Source organism: Mus caroli, unplaced genomic scaffold, assembly GCF_978045245.1.
Source record: "Mus caroli unplaced genomic scaffold, Mus_caroli_1 scaffold_12, whole genome shotgun sequence".
Lineage (NCBI taxonomy): Eukaryota > Metazoa > Chordata > Mammalia > Rodentia > Muridae > Mus > Mus caroli.
In genome coordinates this window covers 14,084,666-14,102,862 of record NW_028227267.1, presented here as the reverse complement: position 1 = coordinate 14,102,862, position 18,197 = coordinate 14,084,666, and the positions used below count along the sequence as shown (strand labels likewise).

The 18,197-nt window shown below is 41.8% G+C and overlaps 1 protein-coding gene across 2 annotated transcripts in view; it reads right to left on the bottom strand.

The window, feature by feature from the left end:
• Vcl (vinculin) overlaps positions 1-16,477 on the bottom strand; it is a 96,833-nt gene extending 80,356 nt beyond the window's left edge. The window contains exon 1 of one of the 2 annotated variants that reach the window (XM_021182424.3): positions 16,175-16,477. In XM_021182424.3, the coding sequence (XP_021038083.1) occupies positions 16,175-16,342 (168 nt within the window). In that variant the 5' untranslated portion in view covers positions 16,343-16,477. The remainder of the gene's footprint in view (positions 1-16,174) is intronic. The other variant, XM_029468926.2, reaches the window with a different exon arrangement.
• Positions 16,478-18,197: the final 1,720 nt, after the last annotated feature.

The following is an 18,197-nucleotide window of genomic DNA, read 5'->3' as shown; positions in this document are numbered from 1 at the left end:
CAGTATGACAAGGAGACTATATATCTGACATGTACCTAAACTCTCTCCAAGCACTCCTAAGACACTGTTTCCTATGGTCTTGCTTTCCTAAGAGGACAGAGGGAACCCAGAATGAGAAGATCCTTTCGACCCTAATTCTTTCACCTTTTCCATTTTAAATTAAATGATTGTTTGATGTGTTCATAAATCAGCTTTTCTTTTCTTTCTTTATGACTAGTGTATATGGCAAAAAAGTTCCTTCCCTAGCAGGCCTGATCTGCCTTAGTAGTCTCATTGTTAACCCTTCCCTACTCCTAACTATACATTTACACTCTTCTCTATGTTCTCTTGCAATAGATTTCCCCATTTTCTCAGGCTAATTCCCTCATATTTCAAAAATAGCCTCCATAAAGTTAAACAAACTTCCCTTCTTGTCTTCCCACCACATTCCCCAAAACAGCCTTTGGCCTACTTTTGATTGCACGTGTACTCTCCAGCCTCTGAGGCCAGTTCACAGTCCCAGCCCGAGTCCACCAGAACTTTATACCCATCAGGAACAGAGTCAAAATTTCTTAAGGCATTAAAACTATGATGAAACAGCAGCATTACTTTTTAATATCCATAGACATATGCAACCCAAAACCTATCAAGATATGAGCAAGGAAGCTAAATATGGTAGAACATATTAAACAAAAGCCCAATCAGATAGTTCCGTGGGGTAAAGGTGCTTGCCACCAAGCTTGATGGCCTGAGAATCACAGGTAGAGAGAGATTTAACATTACAAAGACATCCTCTGATCTCCACATGCATGAAGGCATACATGCTTGTGTGTACACACACCCACACAATGTAGTTTAAATTAAATATAAGTATTATATATTAACAACAAAATATAATTCAGTCTTCAAAATGAAAAAATTCTAACACTTGCCCAAAAGAGCCCTGAAGACACCAGTCACTACAGCATAAACATTGTGGGGCTCAGGATGTAGTCCTATAGGTAGAATGCTTGCCTAGGATGCATATAAAGCTCTGGATTCAATCCACAGCACTGCAAAAATTAAAGAGACGATACTGTGTAATTCCAAAGGTAGTAAAAGTCAAATTCACTAAAACAAAAAATAACGGTATATACCAGTAGCTAGGAAAAAAATATGTGGCTTCAGTTGGGAGAGGCATGCTATGGTAATGGGTGTTCAACAATATAAATATATATTATACCACAAAACTGTGTATGTAAAAATTGTAAAATATTTAGCATATTTTACCACAACTGAATAAAAAAATTAAGAACCAAAGACGGGGCTGAGATGACAACTCAGAAAGCTCACTCAGCAAAGCAGTTGCCACAGAAGCATGAAAACCTGAGTTTGGCTCCCAGGACCCACATTTAAAAAAAAAAAAAAAACTGGGTATGGCAGCCCACACCTGTAACCCCAGAGTTGGGGAAGTGCATACCAGAGGATCTCTGGAAGTTGCTGGCCAGCCATTTTAACCGAATCCAAAAGTTCCATATCCAAGGAAAGATCGTGTCTCCAAAAATAAAGTGGAGGATGGTTGAAGAAATCATATCAAACACTGACTATCACAAGAACACACACACACAAAGAGAGGCAGGCCATGGAGAGAACCAAAGACTTCTACACTCTCAAAATAATTTTACAAATCCTAGAGGTCTCTGTACTTCGAAATGCTTCTGATTAAAACAATGTTATCAGTATTGGTATTTAAAGTATGATTAAGGAACAAGAGTCAAAAATGAAGCATTTAATTACTCTTGCAAAGGTCCTAGGTTTGGCTCCCAGAACTCACATGGCAGCTCACCATGGGGAATCCCACACCCTCTTCAGGCTTTCACAGGCACCAGACACACAGGTGGTACACCATCATATGGCAAAACACTCATATTCATAAGATAATATAAATATTTTTAAAAGACTTTGAAGTTACTGCTATGACTATTAAGCCTAGAAAAACCATAAAAGAGACTAGAAATAATGTATATAACTTCCAAACAGGCAGTTGCTGTCTCCTGAGTCACATTGGAAGTCTGTTACTCTTTCAATTGATAGGGCCTTTAAAGAAGATTGTCCCTTTTTAAATAAGAACTAGGAAGCTACTTCAGTCTGTAGGTAATCACAGTATCCACCATACTAAACTGATGGGTTCTACTGTTCATAAATGCAACATATCAGCTCTGCCCGCAGGGCTGACCCCGAATTACCTCACTGGGTGGCCTGGCTACCCCTTCAGTTGTTTCTTAATCAGGTTTTTTTTTTTTATTCTTACTTATGTATGTGTCTGTGTATATGTATGCATTGTGTTCGGGTACCACTGAGGCATGAAGGGGCAGTAGGTGTCCTGGAGCTGGAGTCAAAGGTACTTCATTGTAAGCCACCTGAAGAAGGTGCTAGGGACTGAACTTAGGGCCTCTGGAAAAGCAAGAAGTGCTCTTAAATGGTAAACTACTTCTCCAGACAGTTTGTTTGCTTCCTTGTTAATAAGGCAATAACCCAGAATATGGTGGCACCCACCTGTAATCATAGTACTTGAGACACAGGGGCAAGAGGATCAGATGTGCAAAGCCATCCTAGGCTACATAAGTTCAAAATCAGCTTGAACCACAAGAGACCCTGCCTCAAATAAATAAGAAAGGGACTAGGCAGATGGCTTAGAGCTTAAAAGCATATATTATTCTGGCAGAGGACCCAAGTATGATTCTTAGCCCTCATATCTAGTAGCTCACAAACAGATCCAGGGCACCAGCAGCACCTAACACACACACACACACACACACACACACACACACACACAGAGTCAGACACAGAGACAGAGATGGAGACATAAACATAATTGAGGGAAAAGAGGGACAGAAGAAAGGTAAGACAAGAATACTTGAGCTAACTGCTCAACTCCTAAGCCTCAACTCTTGCTTTAAATCAGGAGTAGACTGGAACACTTTTTCCTTGCTGTTATTCCAATCAGAAGACAGCAATTAAAAATTCAAACCAGGGGCTGGAGAGATGGCTCAGCTGTTAAGAGCACTGACTGCTCTTCCGAAGGTCCTGAGTTCAATTCCCAGCAACCACATGGTGGCTCACAACCATCTGTAATGAGATCTGATGCCCTCTTCTGGAGTGTCTGAAGACAGCAACAGTGTACTTACATATAATAAATAAATAAATCTTTAAAAAAAAAAAATTCAAACCAGAGCCAGGTGCAGGCCTTTGATCCCAGGTGAGTTTGAGACCAGCCTGGTCTACAAAAGCAAGTCCAGGATTGCTAGGGCTCTGTTATACCGAGAAACCTTGTCTCGAAAAGCCAAATATATAAACTAAGAAATATTTAAACCAGGGCTAGGTGGTGGTGGCGCATGCCTTTAATCCCAACACTTGGGAGGCAAAAACAGGCAGATCCCTGAGTCTGAGTCCAGCCTGGTCTACAGAGTGAGTTCCAGGACAGCCAGGGCTACACAGAAAAATCCTGTCTTGAGCCCACCCCCATCTCCCACCTCACTGAAGAAAAAAAACTAAGTCAGGTCCATTCTTGAAATCTTGCTACTTGGGAAGCTAAAAAGATTATTTGAATTTAGGAATTTTAGACCAGCTTGGGCAACATAGCAAAACCCTATCTCAAAAACAGAAGGAAAGAAGAAGGAAGGGAGGGGGAAATAAGCGGTTAGTATAAACAAGTGTAGTTCAGTGGTATAGCTTTGGCCTAGCAGATCTAAAGCCCTGGGGCTTAATCAATGTAATCCCCCACTCCAACCTCCAAAAAGAAGGAAAAAATAGAGACTGCCTTTAATCATGGGAATCTGGAAATCAAAGGTTCAACTACCTAAAGCTGTAATATTTTTCCACAGTTGGTAAAACTGTATATTCCACAACATATGGAATTCTACTGAAAGCTTTCATTGGCATTTCGCCTTGTTGAATAAAAGTTAAGAGCTATGCTTAGGCATTTAAAAAAAAAAAAAATCAACAGTCTTTTCACCAGATTAACATTTGAAACGTGACTTAAAATCACAGGGAAGATAAAATCTAATACATACTAAGCTCTTAACTATGTGCCAATAATAGCTCTAAATATTTTTGTAAACTCATTTTAATACAAACAACACTAAGAGGCACACCTTATTTTTACCTCTGTTTTACAGAGGAGGAATTAGGAACTAAATAGTTTCTCCAATGTTACCAATCACCAAATAGCCAATGGTAAGGAGGATTAAGGCTTAATTTACTTTTCATGGGGGGGGGGGGTGCACAACAGTGCAGGTGCCTCCAGAGTCCAGAAGACAGTGACAGGATTGTCTCCATATGCACACTGGGATTGTGCCTAGAATTTATTCAACATGAACTGGATGGTTGTATTTGAATGCCATGATTTCTATATCTTAAATATCCTAGCATTGACCGCAATACCCAATAATGCACACAGTTACCGTTTAGTATATAACATCAATATTTGGAAAGCATTATAGAATGGGTATACAATTCACTTGCCCACTTATCCAACTTATTTTATTCATTTTATTGAGATGGGGGTCTTAATACATAGCACTGGCTGGCCTGGAACTCCCTACATAGACTAGGCTATCCTCAACCTTAGAGATAATTCTGTCTCTGCCTCCAGAGAACTGGAATGAAAGATGTACACTGCCATGCCCAGCTTCTCCCAACCCCTTACCTTAACTGTATGAATAAAAATGTACTTTCCACCTGGTAAACTGTGAGTGTTCTAGGGTGGGAAGTCAAAGAAGGCTAAAAACATTGGGAAGGTAAGAACAGGCATGCCATTTTTCTTTCTTTACAGAAAGCTTACTTGTGGAAATAATTTAAGCTACATTCAAAAGAAGGAATGACTTTAACCTGGATGGTGGCCAACTGTGCTAAGAACTGCAGCAAACACAGCCACTTTCCTCTTAAAAGTCACTCAACTGGAAATTTTATCAGTGGGAAGTTCTCTAAGGGCCAATGACTCTATTATCTGCATCCCAGTGAGTCTCGAAATACAGTTAGTTCTAATTTTCAGCTCTCCCTCCTTATGCACATACATATGCAGCCCACGCTCACACCAACCCAAGGAAAGCCTGACTTCTCATAGAAGAGAGAACAAATTTTTTGGAATCAAATTTCCAATATCCGTATCCAGTATAATATACTATCCTTTACTAATCCTTCTCTCTTTGTGTTCGTACAGGCATTTAAAATAGAGTGACACTTGGGGACAGGACAAGAGAACCACCAAGCCTTCCAATAGAAAGCTATCCTCCTCATCATCATGAAATAGCCCAACAAGACACCAGAAATGCCAAATATCAAAGAACAACACACTTAAGGAGGGAACCACAGAGCCCTTGTCCTGAAGAAACACACCCAGGAGAAGTAGGGAAGCAGGAGAAGAACTTCAGTCAAATCATCCAGGCCTAATGGCCCAGCATAGGAAGTACAAACTTTACAGTCTTACTAAGGGGAAAGAAGCCAATACACCCTCCATTTCCTATGTCTAATTGTGAAAGTCCCCTTTCACTTAGCACCCTATCATCAACATATCATCTCTGCATGTAATACACACATTTAAACAAATTTAATCAATGAGACTTTGACAGCATGTCTTGAAAAACATGTCAGTATACAAGGTCTCAGAGGATCTAGCTGTTAACTCTGAAGTTTTTCCTTTCTGCACTTGCTGGAAGTGCAGCCAGGTAACTACAGCCGAGCTTCCTAGACAATGTATGGAAGAGAAGTCTCAAAGCGGTACGAAGTGATTGGGTCTCCTCCCTTTTTTGTCTTTTTTTTTTTTTTTAACACATATTCTCACTACATAGCTCTGGCTGACTTGGAATCTTCTGTGTTATCAGGCCTGCCTTTGCCTCCGATATGCTAGAATTAAAGGTCTATATCCTAGAGCCAGCTTTCATTGCAAATTTATAAACAGGATAGTGCATTAGGGGTGGTTCTTGGTTTTGTTTGCACTTTTCATTAATAGTAAAAAAAAAAGAGAGAGAGAGAGAGAAAAATGCTGTGTGTGTGTATATATGTGTGTGTATATACACATATATACATATATACATGAAACATTGAGAGATATAAAAATCTGCTAACTTTTCAATAATGAAAATACAATTTATACCAGGCATGATAGTGTATTCCTGTAATTCCAGCATTTAAGGTGGCAGAGTCAGGAGGATTTTGAGTCCAGACACCCTGGGCTACATAGTAAAACCCTGTCTCCAAATATATATATACATATACACATTCACATACACATACATACATACACACACATACATATAATTTGCAACAAGAAAAGTTTTAGCTAAGTGTACTAGCATATAAATATTCTCCCAGAACTAAGGAGGTGGTAACTTGATTCAGTTCAGGGTCATCAAGTTTGAAACTAGGCCAAGCTATATGAGTCTGAGGCAGGAGAAAAGATCTTGAGTTCAAGGCCAGCCTGGGCTACACAGCCAGTTCAAGAAAGCCTAAACCACAGCAAAACAATGTTTTGAAGAACAGTGTTGGGAAGGATAGAGGTCAAGGAGAAATCTGTGTTCTTCTTCTAGTCCTATATATAACACCTATAGGACGGCCTAAAGTGCAGGAAAGGTTAGAGTTAGCTGAGAGGAACAGTTATCTGACCGAATACTCTTCTCATCAGGAGTCCTCAACACAGAGCTTTATTCCAAAGACACCTATAAGATCAGCTTCTCTCTGATACTTCCTAAAGACTGCTACTCTTTTTGGTAGCACCAAGTGCTGGTTCTAATTTCTAAAACACAAGAGAAATTATGTATTAGAGGAAGGACTTCCCTTTAAAAGCTTTCATTTGTCTTTCCACTTCCTCTGTCTGGCAGGCTTGTTGAAATCTTGAAGTATAAAATATGGAGCTGTATGAGATAAAGTGTGTGTGTGTGTGTGTGTGTGTGTGTGTGTGTGTGTGTGTGTGTGGAGAGAGAGAGAGAGAGAGAGAGAAAGAGACAGACAGACAGACAGACACACACACACACACACACACACACAGATCCACTTTCATGACGACCTGAATAAAAGAGGTTGGATTTGAATCAGCCAGAAAGCAAAACAGCAGATCAACTTGAAATCTTTGTCTCCTGCCATATGGTTCAAAGAAATACAGCTCTTTAATGTGGAATCCATGACTCATAGTATGAGGCTGCACTGTAACCAGCAGGGCTCCAAATAATAGAGGAACACCTGGTCTACATCGTTAAATTTTTTAAAGGCACTCCCAACAAGAGAATGCAAACTCCCATGCCTCTTCCAGATAGGAGGCAGAGTCTTGAGCTATGAATTTAGTAAGTGGCCTGCATAGCTGAAATGACTCCTAAACAGAGAGACCACAACTCAAAATAGCCTGAACACTTTTGTTATCTCAAACAACAGGCAATTAGCCATCCACTCCTCCCTTAGTACATATTTGACCTGTATTAGCCAAAGACCATTATAAATTTGGTGAAGCTTTAAACGTGGCTATACAGGGTGTTTGAAAGCTAGAGACTAGAAGTACTAACTATACATTGATTCCTAATGTTGTATACATTAAAATGAACACTATGCAAATTCATTTAAATTTAAAAATTTGTACTTTAAGTCTATGACAAAAACAGACATAGCCCTAAAGGTTACCAGAAAAGAGAAACGCCTTAACTAAGGTGAGTATTTCACCAGAGCATATACATGATCTGTTAGACTGCAGTATGTAGATAATGTGGGTATCCCATTTACCCTTTCCAAAAGGTGTAAATTACTAAGAACCTGTCAGAAGGCTTTTATTTTGTTTAACATATGTACTTTCCTTTTTTATTTTTCATACAGTTGAGGGGAGGTAGTACATGTGGCAGGCAGAAAACAGCTTGTAAGAGTCAGTTCTCTCCTTCCACAATGTATGTTCCAGGGACCAAACTTGTCAGGTTTAGCAACAAGCACCTTTACTTGCTAAGCAATCTTGCTGGCCCTCAGCTTTTAAATGATTGCCCTCTCAGTATACAGGTACAGTATACAGTGTACGCACACATACATACACAAACACACACACACAGTATACATGGATAAATGAGCAGTGGTTAAATAAATACATAAAAAACAGGCTGCTCTATGTTTACTTAAATATTATGTGAGTGTTTTACTTATATGACTACATGTATGTATGTGTGCCAAAGTGTGCCTGGTACTCATGGAGGTCAGAAGAAGGTGTCAGATCCCTAGAACTGGAATTATGAATGACCACCACATGGGTGCTGGAAACCAAACCCAAGTCCTTTATGAATGCAACAAGTGCACGTAGCCACTGAGCCATTTCTCCAGCTCCTAGCCTGCTTTATCTTTAAGCAAACAGACAAGAAGTATTGTATTAATACCCAAGTGAGTCCTAGCTCCATAAAGGTATTTTCCCTAATGCCACCTTTCTTCATAACAATAATGGGGGTGGGGAGGGGTCAAACCAAAGTTACTACTGTTGACTCTTGCTGTGCCTATTTAGAATTAGCTCAATGCTATTTATATGACAGCTAACTTCCTACTTTGTAGATATAAACAAACATTTAAGTTAGGCTCCATTAAAATTACAAACATAGTTACAGAAATATACACAATTTCCAGAAACCTTCTGTTCTCTCAGATACAGGAGTGCTAATTATCAGAATAAGGTTCACATCAGTCCCATTAAATACCTTTTGATCTGGGACAAAGTTTTTTAAAGGAAATTTCATGATCTCCCAAAGAATACATATAATTTTATTTCAAATATTACTTAGTTTTAATAGGGTTCAAGTTAAGCAATTACATATACATATATATATATATATATATATATATATGACTCTTCTAAAGCCTTAATCTGTTTTAAATACTTTAATAAAGTATCTTTATAAATACTTTATATATTTATTTAATAAAGTATTTAGAGGCTGATCTGCACCTACTCTTTAATTCCTGAGATAGAAAGGGGAAGGAAGAAGGAAGAGGGAATATGCTGAGGCTGGGGGTGAAGCTCCAATCCACATCACATCCCCCATGATGGCCATGCCAAAGCCAGACTCTGCAGACATTGCTGCCAGGCCCAGGACAAATGGAAATGTGTGACTAACACCATTCTTGCTACTTCTAGTTCCAGGTGGAACTTTTCCACTGATACTTAACAACCATGATCTAAGCAGATGAGGAACAATGGAGATTTAAGACCAGAGCATCTGGAGTCAGAGAGCAAGAATCTAAGCCCAAGCTAACTATCTATTGAGAAGCTATTTCATTTCTCTAAACCACAGTTAATCTATAAAATAAGGACCTCACAACATCTACCCACAGGATTGTTGCAGGATCACCAACATGAAAGTATTTCATAGGCACTAGAGACATGGCCCAGTGGGTTGTGTTTTCTGAGCAAGCAAGAAGAACTGATCTCAGCTCTCCACTATTCATGTACAAAGCTGTCCTCGGAACTGTCTATCAGTAGCCCTAGGGTGAAGACAGATCTCCAGGGCTCACTGACAAGCCAGTCTAGCTGAACCTGTAAACTCCGGCTCAATGAGAAACTCTGTCAGAAATTAAGGTGGAAAAGCAGCTGAGAAGGGCATGCCAGCCTCAACCTCTGGCCTCCAAAATAAAATACACACAGGCCAAGAACACATACACATGTGCAAACACAGGCTTATACAAATGCACACACACACACATACACCACACACATACAGAAAAAAAAAAAAAACAAATATTTTATGAGGTATAAATGGCTATACAAATGTCCTTATTTACTTTATTAATGGTTCTGTTTGTTTTTAAAATTAGAAAATACAAAAACATTTTTAAAAAGAAATTACCCACAGGCCTGTCACTCAGACGTTGTTACTGCCTGAACTGAGATAAACCTAACACAAACCAAAGGAAACTACAGCAAAACTAAGTTCAGATGTTAATACAGTAACTACAAGTGACAAAATTAATTACTGGTCTCTTATAAAGAGCAAAGCAGACTTTCCCATCTATCCACCTAAAGAGAAGACAATGCTATTGTCCCAAGAACTTATGATATATGAGTGAGGCACATAAAAGTCAAGGCCACAAAAATAAATAAATATTTCATGAGTCCAAGTAATAGTTTCAACACATGACCTCAGAGGGGAGATGAAGCGTCTGAATGAAGCCCCATCAATAAAACTGACATAGCTGTACTGGTCACAGCAAAGACTCACTATATAGGTCACTTCAATGAGAAAAGAAAAAGGAAAATTTGCATATGGTGCTATGAGATGGCCTAGGCTTCTAACTTTTCCACACTGATTGCTAAGCCCCACCCTTCTGAGAACTTGAGTCCCTCCTCTTTATTCCCGTTTCCCACCCGTCCCTTTTCTACCTCCTCCTTTGCTTTACTAATGCACTGAATTTGCTTTTTGTGTTTGAAATGGTTTCCATACAATGAATTATTATTTAGCAGCAACAGAGAGGGGGAGGAAGGAAGGAAGGAAGGAAGGAAGGAAGGAAGGAAGGAAGGCAGGGAGGGAGGGAGAATAAAGTTCTGAGACATACTACACTATGGATAAACCCTGAAAAATAATATGCAAAGTGAAGAGAAGCCGGGGAGAGAAGCCACACACTGTCTGATTCCATTTATATGAAATGTCCAGAAGAGGCAAATCCAGGAGCTAGGAAAGGAAAGGAAAGGGGTCATGCAGGTAAAAGGATACAGGAAACAATACAAGAGGAATGTAAATGGGCATCTGAGTTCTTTCTGAGTAGTCAAAACTGCTCTAAAAGAGGATAAAATGAGTGGTGGACAAGAAAAGATTATAACAGAGGTTATAAATCATGTACACATAGAAACTATAAAGCCCATTATTATGTAAAATACATGCTAATAGAAATCTTAAATAAACTGTTCTAAAATTTGGTTGTAGTAATAGTTGTACAACAATAATATTACAAAAAAGCAACTAACAGTATACATTAAATGAATGAACTGTATCATGTGGGAATTATATCAATAAAACTATCCAAAAACATGGTCTTATTCAGGATCCTGGTCAGAAAACAAGACATAACCAGGCATGGTAGTGTATACCAGTAAGCACTTGGGAGGCAAAAGGCAGGAAAATCACAAGTTCAAGTCTAACAAGAGATACAGAGAAACTTCTAAATCATTTAGAGAGCCACAGTGAATCTCTGACTCAAAAAAAAATCAAGCAAAAAAAAAAATAAATTGTTTTAAGTGGACCATGGGAGATAACTTTACAGTTAAACCTGTACAGTGAGAGGCTCAGTAATTCAGACCCACTGAACCCACATAAATGCTACATGGGTGTGGCAGCCTGCCTGTAATTCCAGCATTAGAAAGCAGGAGACAGGTGGTCCTCCAAGAAGCAAGCTGGATTGCTTTGACTGAGAGACCCTAACTCAATGAATGAACAAGGTAGAAGAACAATTGAGGATGATTCTCACTGTCAATCTTGAACTACCACATGAAAAGTCATATATACCCACACAGTATGAATACACACACACACACACACACACACACACACACGAAATGGGGAAAGAAAAAACATCTTTTTAAATTTTCCAGCTGATCTCAAGTGTGGAACAAAAATGACAATTCAGGGACTGAAGAGATGGCTCAGCAGTTAAGAGCACTCACTGTCTACTTTCCTAGAGAGGACCCAGGTTCAAGTCCCAGCACCCATACAGCAGGTCAAAACTGTAATTCTGATGCCAGAAGATCTGACACCCTCATACATACATGTAAATAAACCATTGAGAGAGAGAGAGAGAGAGAGAAACAGACCTATGAACAGGTAGTAAAGCTACACTTTAGCCAGGTGGTGGTGGCAAACACCTTTAATCCCAGAACACAGGAGGCAGGAGCAAGTGGATCTTTTAAATTTGAGGCCAGTCTGGTCTACAGAGTGAGTTCCAGAAAAGCCAGAGCTACAAACAAACCCTGTCTCAAAAAACAAAAACAAAAACCAGATGCTAGATACAGTGACCAAATTACTAAGTTTCAGATTACTACGGCTGGACATAGTGGCGTACACCTTTAATTCCAGTTTGCATCGAGGAGGGAGAGGTAGGAAGAGCTCTGTGAGTTCCAAGTCAGCTAGATCTACACACACAGTAAGACCTTGTCCAAAAAAAAGATACCAGAACTCCAAATCCAAATGAGTCCTGCTCCCCCAAAAGCAGTTCAAATTGGAACTTGTTTTTTGAATGCTTAAAAATTCTGCACCTTTGCCTAAGTAGTTTCCTCCATTTGTAAGGCATTTCTTCTCACAGCTTTAGATGTTCCTATCCTGTCTTAAATGACCAGCTCACATGTTATATCTTCCATGAAGCCTCCAATTCTCCCATCAAGCCATCTCTCCTTCCTCTGAACTTGCAGTGATTTGCTTCCCGAGTGCCACCTCTAACTTTCAATCTAATAGAACAATCACTCTATTCAGCATCATCATTCTTACTGCCCTAACATTCAAGGAGGATTTCAATAAGTTTCTGTTTTACAAATGAATGCCCATGTTCAACAAGTCAGAGTCTCATCTTCCCCAACAAATTTAACTTTGGAAATATCCAGATGTCGTTTAGACACCAGCTTCTTAAATGGTGGGTCATGATCTCATAAGGCCACAACCTGGAGTGTGGGAAGGATAAATTATGTGGCACTAATAAAAGGCTCCTAAACTATGGCCATAAATCAAAATTGTTTCTGGCCACCTTCACACATGCTGCATGGAACAACTTCATCAGAGCTATGAACCTGAACATATAACATGCATGTGCACTCCACTCAGATTCACAACCGCCATCAGTGATAAACTGCAGTGTCTTTGCTGTGCACACACAGTTTTTTACACTTCTAGAAGTATAACTGTTTAATTACAGAAAAGCAAAGACGCCTAATATTTTCTTACCATCATTCCCAAGCATGTAAGTATCAAGTTAGAGTGACCTTAGATTGTATTGTATTCAGATGATTGATTTTTTTTTTAAGGTGCTGTCTAAGTTGCTGACAAGTTGCATAAAAAAAGAAAATCATTACATGGAATTCTGGCTTGGGAGAAGGACAAGATTTCCAACAATTTCTGAAATGGCCCTTATATGCAGTTTGTGCTACATATTTATGTGAAGCTAAGTCCTCAAAATTGCAGATTATAAAATCAAAATACACATCAACTCTGAAAAACACTAAAGATGCTCTGTATCACTGAAGTACCAAATATTCATCCAAGAGTTAATTCTTGACACGCAAATAAACTAGCACAACTACCCCATTATACTAGGCAAATTTACTTGCATCTTTTATTAATGGTAAAGTTCTGTCAATACCAAAGAAATGTTTTAAAATAAACTTATAATTTATTGATAACTGTTTGTTTTATATGCCTATTTTATGTATCTATATAGCTAAGGATGAGTAAAAATTTCTCAAGCCAAAAGGAATCACAAGTAGAAATAGCTTAAGAAGCCGTGTCTTAGACCACAGATGCTATGCCAAGTAGATGGGCTTAATTTCACTCAAAATATACATTTTCTGGACCAAAGTAAGACTAATTTGGCATACATATATAAATCATCTGAGAGAAATTCCACAAGAGAAGCACTGGAGCAAGGATATAGCCTCCCACTCTGCAAGAAACATTCTGATTAGATGGATTCCAGTATTTGCTCCAAACTTAGTTCCATTATTTTATAGACACAACAGGAGTTTTGCAACCCTAGAGTTTTATTATCCAGCTACTATTATTTCTCTACTGTGTTTATAGTTAATTCCTTTTCTAGTCTTCGTGCAGCCTTACGAGCCTCCTAGCCTAACTTCACATGGTTCCTCTTCCTTTAACCCTCTATTTATTATTAACCTATCTGTGTGTCAACGCTGAAGACTGGAACTGGGGAAGAGGAAAGAGTTCCACTGACATTGTGTCTTCCTGACAGGAGTTAGGAACTTGAGATGTGTAGAGGACCCATACATTTATGAAAACAGTTGACGGATCCTCAGGCCTCCCTAGAGCCCATGTTCTTCCTCACACACCATTCTTCCCTCCCACTCCCAACTAACTTGTGCATCTTATTAAATAAGACCTTCTGCTAAACCACCCATCTACCATTCACTGGCTTCGAGTCTGATTTCTTTAACCTGCAATGAAGACAATCTACTTACTGAAACCCGGAAGCACCTTTGTTTATGACTATTTATCAGCCCAATCCCTCCACTGACTCAACTTTAAACACCTTTCATAGGTGTTAGGAAGTATCTAACTACATGTATTTTTTTCCATCTTATACCTGCCCTTGTTTCTTCTGTATGTCTCCTAACTATGACCATCATAGCCACCTACGGAGCTACTTTAAAAAACAGAAAACCTTTACTCCTGGAGATCCTTCAGCAAGTCTGGGATGGGAACTGGAAACAGTCCTATCTACAAAGCCCCACTGGTGATTCTCATGCACACCCTGAGGGCCACTGATTCATTCCAATGCTCTTTATACAGCACACATTCAGTGCTTACTAATTCATGGCCTGGGAGCTCATAAATGACTTCTCTCTAAATAGCCTAACCAGATATCAACCAAGCCCTTGACTACACCAGCTGTGTTCCAAGTGCAACATGTGGGTTTAGGATTTCCTTTCCTCAAGTGCTACATGGAGGGACAGCATTACCTTGTCTCTTTACATTGTTTCCCATTTGTTGAAAAACCAGAGGCCTGGAATGCAGCCATGTCAGACAACACTACATAAGAATGTACTCTGGGGTCTAAGATTAAAATTAGCTACAAAGAGAACAAGAACAAGATAGACAGTCTGAATGAGTACACTGCTCCTACTCAATAGTTTCTTACTTAATCAGGTTAGAAGAACAGAAATTTCAGTCCCTAGTTCCGCCCTCCCTTCTCTCCCTCCCTTTCCTCCCCTCCCTCTCCCCAGTCTTCTCGCGGCCACCGGTCTCCTAAAATGCCTGAGACAGTTCCAGGCCCCTAAAGACCCAGGAAGTCATTTCATGCGTTAAAGTCCTATAATCAGATAAATAACACAAGCCCCACCCGACAGACTGTTACCTATCAACTACCCTGACACACCATTTACACAGCTTGGTTCAGAAAGCAGTATGAACTTTTTCCTGAGTTGTTCTTCACAGGCAACAGCAGTCTGAGTCACACCCAGCCTCGAGCAAGTGTGACATTAGCCAGGGTACAGTTACGAGCCTAGTCTCTCTATCTCTTTTCCCATTTCAGAAGTGGGCTACAAAGATCAATAAATAGCTAGGGGCAGGCAGGAAAGTGTGGACTGGCAAAGAACGCCCTAGCCTTCCCCTCAGGCAGGGGCTGCTGATCCCAGATTCCACAGGCCTCTCACAGCAGCTCCATCTTGCTTCCTGCCAGAAGGAGGGGCAGAGGAGGAGGCCCCCCAAATCTAGAAAGGCCCCAGTGAAAGAAAGCCATTTGACAGCAGGTAAAGGTGGGTAGACAGCTTCATGGAAGGAATAAAATGATGACCATGGGGTCAGGCAGAGGACAAACAGGGCTCCTGGTTATGAATTACTGTCTAAAGGTGCTAAGAGTCCCCGGAGGTGTGAGCAAAATGCCCCGAAGGAAAGGAGGCGGCGACAGAGAGAGGAGGAAGCCAAGCAGTTGGGTAGAAGCGACAGACACCAGGATCCCAGGGGAGGGTTGGGCAGGTGGGTCTCGGGGGACAGAAGTATTAGAAAGGCGAGCAGCCCGATGCAAATAAGAATCCTTGGAAGTTAAGGCAGGGAGACCATAAGAGAACCCACCCACAGGTTGGACAGGAGAGGCCTAAAAAGGAGCTAAGAGCAAGGTACTCAAACGCAAGTGACGCGAGCCTGCCCAGGGGAGGGACCGTGAGGCAACCTAACTACCATTTCTTGGGCGCCTACTACGGGCACACACACGCTAGGCACTTCACAACTAAAAGCTCGCCGACTCTTCACAGCACAGCCCCAAGGCAGGATTTCTCACACAAGTGCCCCATTTTATAGATGAGGAAACTGAGGTCCCCGACAGGCTCAGTGGCTTGCTCAAGGTCACAGCCTAGAGAAATCGGCATTCGAAACCACGGCACCTGCCCTGGAGTCCACCCGACGCTCCAAGCGCCTGCGAATGCAAGCAGCGAGGCGGACCGGGACCCTGGGGACGTCTCCCGCCCGCGCTCCCGTCCCAGGCCCGGCGCGCTCACCCGGACGAGGTTGCTGACGGCCGCTTGCACGGCGGCCACGGGCGCGGTGAGGTCAGGAATGGCTTTGCCGTCCACCTCGCCCTCCTCGTGCATAATCACCAGGTGCGAGATCTGCTGCGCCACCGGCTCCAGGATGCTCTCGATCGTACGCGTGTGAAACACCGGCATCGCGGCGGCTAGCGGGGCGGCGTACCGCGGGCAACAGAAAACTGGGATCCGTAGGGCCGGGAGCCGGCGGCGAGTGACTGATTCGGAGCGGCGACTAGAGTCCGGGCTTCCCTCGGCGTAACTAGCCCCACAGGCGCCCCGCCCTCTCACGTCGCCGCGCCCAATGGTAACGCAACTCAGAGCCGGACTGTGGCTCCTATTGGTCCTACTTCGAGAAGCTCCGCCCCCAAGGCAGCGCCGCCAAGGTCCCGCCCCGCCCCCATTCCCAAGGGAGGGGCCTGGGATTGGGGCTGCGCCGCAGGGATTGCGACCGGATTCCCGAACCCTCTCGCGGGGCGCTCCTTATAAGGGCATAGTGGGAGCGGAGCGAGCTAATGCACTGGACTGGCCCCGCCCCCAGGAGCCGCCTCCCGCCTCAGAGTGGCGGAGCTCCGCCCCTCCGCAGGATCACCTCAGTAGGGCGGGATATCCTCACCTCGGGCAGCGCCAGAGAGGGGGACCTCGGCTTCCCCGGTCTCCCCGCAGGGTGCTCCCCTTTACCGTCACCGGACGCAGTCAGAACACTGTTCCGTCACCTCCCAGTAATTCACGAGGAAGTAAAAAGATCCAGACAACAAAAACACACGGAGAAACATGAGTGCCCATTGATTTGTTCTATCTGCCCTCAGATAGTCACAGTTAAGTTTGGTGTGGCACTTTCTAGACCTCCGTGTACACGTTCACTTGCAAATACGTGTTTTCTAAATAAATAGGAAGGTTTCCGTAGAACTAGAGACTTAATGAAATTTACCTGCTAATCTTTCGCTTTTGGTGAGTAGAAGTCTGTCCGCCACCTTCTGTTTTAGCGACTGGTATCCCATTTTTGCAAATCGACTTAGGTCTGGTTCCGTTGCTAAAATGTTTGCCTAGAATGTAAGAAGCCCTAGGTTTGATTCTCAGCACTATGCAAAATCAGCCTTGATAGAGTGGGCCCGTATACCAGCAGCACTAGGGAAGTGGATCAGGGGTTCAAGGTCATACGCCACTACAAAGAAAGTTTGAGGCCATCCTGGAGGGGTAGTCCTTTTTTGGTTGTGATGAGCATCTATTTGTAGTTACAAGAGCACTCCCGAGGCAGGGTTAGGAGGATCATTTGAGGAAGGAGTTCCAAGCCAGTCTGAGCAACATGACAAGACCCCCACCTCAAAAAAAAAAAAAAAGTGAAATGAAAATTCAAAAGTGGATACTTTTTAACAAGTTGGTAAGTAGGGCCAAATTGCCCAATCCCCTCACCACATTTAAGACATCTGCATGTTTTCCTAACCTCAAGCTCTCTTGCCCAAGCTTCCTCATTCTGAGAGGAAACACATTCATTAATGCCTTCAAATGAAAGATCCTCAAGTCAAAGAAAAATGTTTCTCAGGATGTCACATTTTGCAGAAGACCAAGCCACATGTTGTCTTACCCAGCTCTTAAAGTTCTGTGTGTCTAGCAGTACATACCCCCGTTTCTGCTCTGTAGTTACCAAGTCTTGAACTTTCTCTTGAGGTGGGGATGAGCTTAGTTGGTAAAGAGCACTCGCCTACCATGCACAAAGCTTTAGTACTCGCCTACCATGCACAAAGCTTTAGGTCAGCCTCTAGCATCACAAAACAAGGACATGGTGTTCATACACACCTATAATTTTGTCTGTCACTCAGGAGTTGGAGGCAAGAGGATTAGAAGAAGTTCAAGGTCCTCCTCAGCTACCTAGCAAGTTTGATGACAGCCTAGGCTGCTTGAGACACTGACTCAAAAACAAAACAAACAAAACCACCTTAATAAATAACCATGCATGCAGAGGCTCTGTCTCCAACTGAAACAAAGCTGTACAGGA